Source organism: Malurus melanocephalus, unplaced genomic scaffold (genome assembly GCF_030028575.1).
Source record: "Malurus melanocephalus ecotype Western Australia unplaced genomic scaffold, MMel_1.1 scaffold_198, whole genome shotgun sequence".
NCBI lineage: Eukaryota > Metazoa > Chordata > Aves > Passeriformes > Maluridae > Malurus > Malurus melanocephalus.
This window is the reverse complement of record NW_026623430.1, coordinates 896970-908197: the sequence shown is the minus strand read 5'-3', so window position 1 is coordinate 908197 and position 11228 is coordinate 896970. Positions and strand designations below refer to the sequence as shown.

Below are 11228 nucleotides of genomic sequence, written 5' to 3'. Positions count from 1 at the left end.
AAAAAAAAATCCACAGCTCAATTTTCTCACACATCAGGATTTCTAAACTTCCATTAACTCCCAAGATACAGCTATCGAGTTACATCTTCAGCTCAGAGCATGCTCATCTCTTCCCCCATGCACCAACCTGGAGGAACTATAAATGATGAGTACAGAAGGAAGTTTATAAAGTGGAAACTGCCTCAACATTTAAAGAAGAGCTGTCAATGAATTATGCTACTAAGTGAAAAAGAAATGATATTTTCCTGAGTCTGACTGAAATTTCCAGCACACACTCAGCTGAATGATAATTCAGAAAGAGAACACAGCACTTAAAGCTACTTCAGTCAGACTGAATGGAAAAAAAAGGGTTGCAAAGGAATTGTAAAATTATGTATAAAAAAACTGAACTAAAATTTCAAGAATCAAATGAGATTGTTTAATTTCAGCTAAATTAATCTACCRGTTGTGGTGTCATGACAGTTTTTAGGGCGAGAAATAAACTTGCCATTTTCTCATGAATGTAGTTTTCAGCATTCCTCACATGTGAACTTTATGTGAAGTCTCTTCCCTTTCATGGATAACTGTACCACGTGAAGTTATAGTCATTTCAAGTAGAGGGAAGAAAATCCCATAATGGCCCAGTTCTGATGCGATATAACCACTGGATGAAAATCTATACACGAAACTTTTTTGGGGGATGGCATACACATATTTACACAGGAATATATCAAAATGAARGGATAGGTCTAAGTCTTGATTTTGACTGCATATGATTTCCACCAGAGATACATTCTTGTTCTTAGTGACCCTAACCCTTCAAAAGTTGCCATTTTTTGTATGCTAAATTTAATATACTTACTAGTTTTCAGAAGGAGAGTCCAGAACAAGGAAATTCAGATCCTTACAGAAAGGAATTATATTTTCAGTGGCTCAGTAGTCAAAATAAAGAGGGTGCTAATAAACTAGTTTCATAACTGTACAGAAGGGGCAATTGTACCTAAACCAAGACTTTAATGGATGATCCAAGGGTACCACAACAAAAATTAATTTTCATCTTGACTCCATGTTTTCTCATTTTCCAGGCTGACCTTATGACTAAATGCAGATGTCTTAGCTAAGGTAAATATCTTGTGCAGACAGATATGTTGGTCACTATTACTGCCAGCACACCCTTTTTCTGTTCTTACACGCTGCCTTCTCACGGAACAGAACCAAAATATAAAATCCCAAGCACRCACGTGAGGAAAATGAATGCCATCAACACAGTCAAACATGTAACTAGCACTGAAAATAATCTCTTTCTGTGTGTTTTTCCACACAAATGAATAATGTGGAGTGAAAGGAAAGTAAAGGCTACCTGAAGGAAAAACAGCACAATTTTTGTGGCATGCTGATAAAAGCATTTTGCTATGTCAACTCATCAGTTCACAGCTGGGACCAGCACTCYGGAGTTTAAATGGACGAGGATTTACCAATTCATGTGAGAAGACTGATGCTGAGTGATCAGTCTGTTGAGATGACAGCACAGCTGCAAACAGCCATGAAGGGCACTTCCACAGTGTACAGCCCTCGTCAGATCATTCACAGTAACTGGTGATTGTAATGCCCTTGAGATCTATCCTGGGGCAGTTTTACACACGGATACCTACGTGGAAGGCTGAAGCCTCACTTCTTCCACAGTACCACAACCACATTAGTCAGGCCCTGCTGTAGTATTGTGAGAAATGCAATTTGTACCTCCAACAGAGGTACAGGATAACCAGYTTTCACATTGCAATACCAATCTTCATTGCAAAGATCTCCACCTTCAGATGGGAAGATCAACTGAGRCACTTATCTCTAGTACTTTACAATCCCTTATTTTTCACTTACTCCAACAGATGCAAGGCTCTTGTTTGCCACACCAGTCTGACACACCTCCAGACCTTACCAAAGTGCTCGGTTTACCCTGCTTACCACCTCACATGTATTTGCCTTTCTTTGTGTTATGAAATCAGACTAGAGCAAAATACGGTTTCATCCATGGGATTGACAGGCAGTAAAACATGGAAACTGAAGAGTCAAAATAGCAATTATTTCTTAAAAATTAAATAAAGTATTTTACCTATCATTATATTTCACTTCCTCTCCATTCTTAGCCCAGGTGATGGTGGGCTTTGGGTTTCCCACCGCTTCACAGTGAAGCAGCACACTCAGTGTGCCACTTGCCAGAACCACTGTCTGTCCCAGRTGGGTGATAACCTCTGAAGCAGAAAGTTGTTGTGCTGCTGAAATCTTTCGGAGGATGGCAGGCTTTTGATGAGGCCTGTGCAAGCCATTTACCTGGCCCACAGACATGGGAAGAAATGTTTCAGCGGATGATGTCCTCAGGGAGCTGGTAAATCCAGAAACAYGCCTGTGGAAAGGGTACTCCACTGAGGCTGAATCAACTTTTCGCCTTGATGCTTTGAGGACAAATTCCTGGTGCTCCAAGTGGCTCTTGAACACCTCACGAGCCAGCTGGACCACAAGCTGCTCGGTGTAGATATCTTTCAGCTCCTCAGGCTGTTGTGACAAATTCCTTATGATATCATCCAAACGTTTCTGCTCTGTGACCATAGTGAACGGCAGGCCGTGCTCCCGGCTCTGGTCCTCTTCTGAGGATGCATTTCTCTCCACGGACTCCTGGGCTTCCCAGGACTCTGGGTTTTCCCCTGGCCAGCCCTTGAGCTGTAGCAGCCTTGAGACAATATTGTCATACCATCTGCTGGGGTTAGTAAGGTGTCCACGCTTTTCAGCCTTGCTACCATTGAAGAATATCCCATTGAGACGTTTATCCTCTGTTCGCAAGGCATCATTTAAGCTGACCTTTCTCGTGGCCTCTTCCTCCCTAGCACCAGCAATGATCTTCTTGTTGCTTCCRATCAGTTTAATTACGAAATGCTCCCAGGCTGGCCCTGCTGTGCAGGTGTATGTCCCAGTGTCTGAAGGCTTCAAATGATGGATTTTCATGTACCCGTAGGGTGCAACAGTGATGTGAGCTGAACTGACRAGCCTCTTGCCATCCTTCTCCCACGTGATCATTGATTTCCGGAACCTCCTGGTAGGGCATCGGAGGATAACAGAAGTTTTGGGCAGCAGGTAGGCATATCCACCCACAATGAAGTGCAGTTTCTTCTGCTTCCTTGTCTGGATGTAAACTTGCTTTACGGCCATAATATGGGGGCTTTGCTTATGAGCYGGTCTGTTGTGCCCTGAAATATCATTATATTATTAGAATGTGATACCATTAAACAAAACAAGTAGTTTGCATTGTTGCTAGCAGCATTTGACCCATTAGACTGTAATGGGAGAAACTGGCCACCAGTTGCTGGACATTAAATTGGAACAATCAAAATAAGAGGAATAACAAGACACACTTCAGGAATGCAAACACAGCCCAGAGTATACGCAGAAGAGATGGGGACAAAAGCTTTATGGGAAAGAGAAAACTTGAGTGGAAACACAGTTCTTGTTGTTAAAGTACTTAAACAAAGATTGTTGCTTAAGAAATGCACCAAACAGACAAGTTGACCATCCAAACCTKCAAAGATAACATAATCTTGTTCACAACAATAAGGAAGAATGAAAGTCTTGCTGACTCAAGGAGTAATGTTGAACAGAACAAAACTCTCTGGGCTAGGCTTAAAAACATGATGAATACTACTAAATTGAACTAGTTCAGGGTGTCCTTCCAGTTTCTCTATGCCAGAGATCCTTATTACGAAACACTAAATGAAGCTGCATAGCCATATTATTAATAAATATAATGCAACATTTGGCCCAGGCTTTAGTTCTGAATGTCACATCTTCTTTTCTCCCTGCATACCCAACATTCAGCAGTTTCAGAGTCAAGGTGAAGCTAGGCTGACTTTCCCATATCCAACGGGCTTACGGCAAACTAGGAAAGCGTATGTAGTGAGATTTGTTAGGGGAACAACAAATGCATGAAATAGCAACATACAATACATCTAACTTGTGTTGCATGGTTCATTAGAAATCCCAKGTCATAGAGGATTCATAGTGACATAATGAAATAATAAGTTTCTAAATGATGGTCAGCAAAATCCCTGACCAACCATTTTCCTTGCAGCTGTTCAAGCAGAGAGTTTATTTGTATCAGCCCTCAGGCTTCTGTGCTGTATCTCTGAGCCTCTACATTCCAGCTGTGAAATTTAGATCTATGTTTTGGTCAGAATTTTGAGCCAGTTCTTCCAGAAACTAGTAGTTCCCTTCCAGCATATTGGCTCACATCCAGCTCCACTAGTAAAATCTGTAGCTCTTTGCTGGTGGTTTGACTTTTTCACAGACATAAAAACCTACTCCACAAGACTGAGTAACACTAGCACAAAAGAAGGCTATAGAGCARGAAACAGCATGGATTTCTTAGTGAAGGATTTCCAAGCCCCTCTTCCCCAGACCCTGCCAAACACCTTTTCCACTTACTTGCACAGGGGCCCAGTGCACAGGGCCTGATCAAGGATGAGAATGGCAGAGGGAGGCAGAGTGAGGAATTGACGATAACAAAGTCCCCGGTTTTCAGCAACTTTCTGCAAATAGCATTTCGRCTCTGTGTGCCTTCTCCACAGCTGACTGAACACTAGGAACATGATGAGAAACATTAGGAAAAATGAAAAGGGTGCTCCTGGACACACACTCCCTCCTCACCTCCCATGCCCATATTGCATACACGTACCACACTATGGAAGAGTTATGGTTTCCAAAATGTTGTAGTGGAATAAAGCAGAGCAGCACCTGACCATGAAGCTACAAACAGTGCAGGCACAGTAAGGGGATGAAACACCTATTATTGGGGATGAAATACCTATTATTTTCTCTCATGTAAGGATTAGATTCTTACCATACCCCATTTAGCACTCTTTYTGTGTCAGATGTTGTCCCTTTTTTTAATGGTACTGTGCTACAGCTTGTTTCTGGCTGGAAAAAACTCCTCATCCATGAGTAGACCTCATTGAGCTGCACATTACAGTTGCATTCTGGTCTGATAAAATCTGGCCTAAGCTTAATCTTTCAGCTCTGATGTTGCAAAACTGTTTAGGAATAATAAAGGGAYGACTATTTTAGTCATTTAGTCATTTAGTTAATTACCTCAACCTTGTAGTTAGTACACATGACTTACACAGAATACTATAAACCCTCTAATACCAGACTGTAGTGGGGCTTGCTGCACAGGTGGGCATGATGAGCAATGCYTCTTCAGTTTCATATTTATGTATACAGCATTGTAGAAAATGAAATACAGGCTGTGCCTTTGCACTGYGACCCAAGCAGTGGTCTGTAAAAAGAACTAGAAAATGGGTAGAGCAATGTAACTACCATCTTCACCGCCAGAATGGCTGTGCATTTCCTGGCAGAAGACTTTATGAAAACATGAACTAATGTGAGTAAAATGCCCAGACAGATTCACCATCAGAAGGGTGCAGGTGGGACARCTCCATAGGGTGATTGGCATTTCTTTTACAATTTCCACAAGACAATTTCCACTAGCTTCCATGAAAGAGGACTGGAAGAGTGGTGGCAGAGACTGCAAGATGTGGAATGATTTTCATGCTTATTGACATGAACCTATGCCTTTGCTTTGACCTTATAAAGTCAAATTACATTTTTATAATATACTTCCTCCTTTCCCTTCCTTTCCCTCCCTGAGCATCCCTTCCCCTCCCCTCTCCTCTTCATAGGAAAGGGCTGGAGTGTCCCCAAAAGGAAAAGACTGTTGACATGAAAACAGCTAGCTTTTTTGGGAAAAAGAGCATTTAGCTGAAGGTCATAAAGATTACTCTTCATTGATGCCTTGGATGAACACCAGCACAGGCATGCACAGAGACAGGGATTTACTGTTTTGAGCATGACTTGTGTTTACACCAGAGGGGTCTTAAGAGCTTGGCCAGATGGACAAAGCACAACTGTGGAGGTGATCACCAAAGAGGAACATGGAGCAAGTGAACACATCCCCAGCCAGGATGGTACAGACAGATTACAGGACAAAACTGGACATAACATGCTTTGTGGAGTCTGACCTCCGTTGGCTCCTCCATTCCAATTTGCTTAGGAACTTCATCTCCAGGATCTGTACAATGCTCACGGATATGGATAGCATACCTGAGTCCACTCAGASAGAAGCCACTCGCTGGGACAATCCTCATTTTTGCAGGCTTGTTGTGTAACGGCCCTTGGCATGGAGCAGAAGGTTTCTGGCAGCTCTAACAAGCTTCCATCTGCCAGGCGCTGCTTACAAAGTGTGTCTCTCTTCTGGACACCACCGCCGCACGTCCGYGAGCACTGCCAGAAAAATGATGCCTTAGGATTTTYAGTTTCTATRYTTTCATGTATCTGTATTCTTGTACTTCTSTAGTACAGCACTRAAACTACTGCTCTCCCRTCTTYAGMCAAAACAATTCCTCTCTGAGCCTGAATCCAAGGACACCTACCTGCCTCAGAGCTCCAAAATATGAAAACAACAGCGAGTTGGGAGGAGCAAGTTTGGGGTGGCTCACATCATAACCCAAAGGTATCATTGGGGAATTGAAGTCCCATATGTCAATAAGACAGAACTTATAAAAGGGGAAGATCTTGTGACTCGGTGTCCATTTTGGGTGTAGCCTCAGGAGGAGGCTTGTGTCTGCCCTTAATGCACCTGTAGGCCTGTATTAAATTTGTCTGCTTTTATTCTCTTAATTTGTCTAGGCATCAAAAGAGAGGCAGCCATGTCACCTCACCTCACACCTGCACCAGCCCCTTGCAGCAAAAACCACTTGTGAATTAGGGTAGACATCAACACTTGGTGTTGACCAAATAGAAAACACAAAACAAAAACTTCAGAAGCCTCATAGTAGACTGCTTTAAAACCCATCAAAAATATTTTGGTAAGTAGAAGAACMTTACTTTGCTAATATTTAGAAAAACTTCTTCAGTATTTCTGAAATGTTCTTTTTTAAGGTATTGGTACAAAAGACATGGAAACAGCAAGTCAGCATTGCAGTATGGAGGTAGAAATTTTGTCCTCTCCACTTGGAAAATGAGACACTTGCTTGTGATGTGACGAATCTAAATACTTATGTCTSTGCCTGAGATCTGACTGTGCTACTAATGTTGTCAGAGTGGAAAAGTATTGTCCAGCAGTAGGTAAGTAAATTGAGATGATTAATATCCAGAGAACATACCTCCCCTCTGTCTTTAAGGTAAGTGTTGTATTTGTTCTCTGTATCCATTTTTCTACTCAAGCAGGACAGGAAATTTGGAATAATCAAATGTAATAGCTTTCCTGAATACTTTTTGTTAATTTGGTTGCTCAACCCTTTTTCCTGAGGATCCTTCTCCTGAAACTGGTAACAAGCTCCTGGTTATTTTCAGTCCAGCCAACTTAACTCCTTTCCTCCTTTCTTTTAGCAGAGGAAAGGGGGAGCTTGCATTACACTGACATGACAAGGAGTTCCTTATATCTTGTGACATGGCAATTATTCAAGAGGAGCAGACAATCATATGAAGAAGTATTAAAACAAATAGTTAAGCAGATAAAAAGGAGTGTTATAAAAAACMTTGCAGTCATGAAAGGCCCTTTTCTCTTAGATAAAGAGCTGAATGAACTTTAATGCTAGCCTGAATATTTAGGATAAAAATTTTCCTTGAAAGGCAGAAAGGAAGTGCAGAAAGACATTTTTATATTCAGTTTGGCTTGCTTTTTAATGTGTAAAATTAGCTTTTGTCCTACTTATTTAGAATGTTACAAAACTCAAAGGCTTCCAAAGAATTAAGCAAGAAAAACATTAGTTTTCCACAGAAGAAAATGTTTATCAACCTCTCATTTGAGGACAATTCATTCCTGAGGAGGAAGAAAAACATGATTAAAAGAATGATTCCAACATGGCCTAAGGCCTGTTATGATATACAAGTTACAAAATGGGTTAGATACTAAGAACAGCACGAAGTATGTTCCTACTGTCAATCAGTCAAATCTCAGGAAGTCTCTCTGGCCTTCCAACTCTACCAAAGCTCAGACAAAACAAGTCTTTCCTTGCTTCTTGGACTTCATTCACTTACAGATGTGCTTGCACAGGACAGCCCAAGAGTCACGCCAGTGCCTGAGAGCATTGTACAAACATTTCTTAAACTCTGTCAGACTGGTGCTGTGACYACTCCCCTGGGAGTGTTGCTGTTCCAGTGCCCAGCCACCCTCTGTGTGAAGAACATTTCTAATATCCAACCTAAACCTCCTCTGACACGGTTCAGGCCATTCCCTCGGGTCCTGTCTCTGCTCACCACACAGGACAGATCAGTGCCTGCCCCTGCTCTTTCCCTCACAAGGAAGCTGCGGATGGCCGTGAGTTCTGTCCTCAGTCTCCTCCAGGCTGAACAAACCAAGTGACCTCAGCYTCTCACATGGCTTCCCTCCAGACCCTTCACCATCTTTCCAGCCCTTCTCTGGACGCTAATAGTTCAACTGTTTTAGTCTTTTCCATATCGTAATGCCTAAATCTGCCCCCAGCACTGGAGGTGAGGCCGCCCCAGGTCAGAGCAGAGCGGGACAAACCCCTCCCTTGCCCGGCTGTGATGCTGTGCCTGATGCCCCCCAGGACATGCTTGGCCCTCCTGGCTGCCAGGGCACAATGGCTCACATTCAGCCTTCCATCAATCAGGACTCCCAAGTCCCATTCCATGATCTCCCAYGTGGTTTAATTTTACACTGCCCTCTACTCAAGGTGTATAACACCTCCCTCCTTCCAGAAATTAATTCTCTGCTATGACTCCACAGTAAGATAAAGCACCCTGCAAAAGGAGGAAAATTTTTTTTCTCAGAAGGTCTCTAAGTGTTTTTTTAAGGCCTGACACGTGAAGATTCAGAAGAGACTTTTTATGGTATGGATTAAAAATAGCCAGGAAAATTATTAAAAAACAATACCAGTTTTCCCATGCTGACTTTGTTTTCAAGCCATTGTTCTAATTATTTTTGGAGCAAAGACAGCACTCAAGAGCTAATAAAGACTATTGGGACTGAGACTGTAGCACTTATTCAGCAATAAAACAAAGGTGGATGGAGAGTTACTAATGGATGTCTCCCATTTCAAGAATGCAGAATAGATATTTGTAGGGCCTTGTAAAAATGAAAGCGTATATGCACTTCACTCCAGAAGCATACTACTGAAAATGAGATAAAGAGATGAATGCATTTAGTCAAGAAAGAGCATCTATTTAAAAACAAGTAGTCTGGAATCTGTAAAGACATTTTAAGGATTGTTCGTAATGTTACAACACTGATAATTATTGTGTGTTTATCTGCCAGGAATACTGGKACTTCAAATGGCATTTAATTCAGGCAGTCCTTCCTTACAAGTATAAAAGGGCTTAGAAAAGAAAACTCTGGTCATTACAGTTTAAATCTTTCAGGGGATTTTTGCTTTTTGGCATTAAACCAGTGTAAAGGAGTGCTCTGAAAAGCACAACAAACACCACTGATGGAGCTGAAGAAATGCACTGAAACCAGGCTGCGTGGAGAACAGATTTTACTCTTTCATGTAGGTGAAGCTTTAAAGATCCTTCCCTAGAGTGAGAAAGGCACCTTCTTGAAGGGTCCTTCATTTCCCTATATAGGGAAATCCTCCCAGAAGTCTGGGGAGAGGGGAGGTGGAGTGTTCTCTTAATGCAAGGAAAGAAATCCTACTGCAGGTTTTCTTCTGCTGGAGAGATCCACAGCAGTTTTGCTGTATGACTGGAGGTCACCTCCAAAAGTTGTCTCAGCCACTCACATCCTGTCCAAATGTTTTTTCTTTCCACAACTCAGAAGCCAACAGCTGTAATAATCCCTAAGTGGAATGCACAAGCCTCATGGTGCAGGTTTTCACATGGGAAATCTGCATGAGACTGAGCTGCAAGGTCTGGCTCTCCTACAGGGTGGAAATACCTGTAAAGATGATGGTATTGCAAGGAAGGAACACAGATGGCCTTAAAAAATGAGAGAATGGAAATTGATTTTGATGGATTATAGGTTTCTTTTCTGGCACAGTACTCATCTAAACAGAAGCAAAAGACAGTATGTAGAGAAGCACATTTTTTGTGCTGTTTTCCTCTGGTGAAAGGTAAGCACAGGAAATATTCAGTGCCCATGTAGTGAGCAGCTATGATCACAACTGTTCAGCTTGAAAAGTCTGTGGAACTGAGGMAGAAGAATTACAACATGACCTTTGTTGAACTGCAGCAATGAATTACAGCACAGGTTCTCTCTCTTTCTTGCCAGAGAAGACACCAGCTACCACAAGTGTGAACTGAGCAGTTTGTTTTAATTTCTGATTAATACAGTTGTTAAAACTTTTACACTGAATCAAGCTCCTTTCTCACTAAGATCTGCTAAACCTTTCAAAGAGACAACATTTGAGAACACTTGAACAGTCACAAAAATTACTTTAGACAAGTGGGTGTCTGCATGTTTACACTATTGAGGAAKGTATCTCCAATCTTGAAAAAATGTGTTTGGAAATAGCTCTAGCAGAAACAATTTTCAYAGTGTTCTAGTGTGGCCTATAGCTAATGGTTAGCAGAAAATAAATTTTTCCACGTACTGTATTGTATATCTCTTCTGATTGTTCATATAAACTTACAGAAAATTGCTTTCTGTGAGGACTGTGGCCAGTTACAGGGTTATAACAAGCACAGGCGTTCCWTCTAGCGTATCTTAATTTTAAAATGTTTGAGTTGATTATATTATTACACACATATTATGTTATGTGCTAGTAGAATACTACTTGCTGTTTGCAAATAAAACATTTATTATGACTATGGCCTTGAAATTTTCAAAAGTACAGCTAARTATACATGTGTGTGAATATCATAGACCAATTAAAGCATGAAATACCATTGGATTTTTTTAAACATAAGACTAAAGACTTAAGTKAGTTACCCAGCTTTGACAGAACATGCCACTAGCATAATTTTTTTTTACTGGGTTGGTTTCCCAAAGGCGTCCCATCTTCATGAACTTATCACCTTCATTAGGTGAGTACATTAACACCTCCCTTGCTTTTAAGTAAAGACCAGATTTTATTTACAGAAACTGAACAGGTGTATGTAAGCACTATGAAACATGTTCATAGTTTTCACATAGGATAGAATGAAGACTTGAACACATCAAAAATGAAGATTTAAACAGGTGTTTTGCTTGCACCTATACCACATAGTGAATTTTTCCTTTAGTCTTGACAGCACTGCAGGTCTTTCTT

The 11228-nt window shown here is 41.3% G+C and overlaps 1 protein-coding gene across 1 annotated transcript in view; it reads right to left on the bottom strand.

Moving 5' to 3' along the window:
• Positions 1 to 11228, bottom strand: part of ADAMTSL1 (ADAMTS like 1) — a 370874-nt gene that overhangs the window by 37587 nt on the left and 322059 nt on the right. Inside the window, exons 18-20 of the mRNA XM_057373470.1 lie at positions 6121 to 6300; positions 4447 to 4600; positions 2087 to 3215 (exon numbers count right to left, since the gene is read on the bottom strand). Of these exons, the coding sequence (XP_057229453.1) occupies positions 2087 to 3215; positions 4447 to 4600; positions 6121 to 6300 (1463 nt within the window). The remainder of the gene's footprint in view (positions 1 to 2086; positions 3216 to 4446; positions 4601 to 6120; positions 6301 to 11228) is intronic.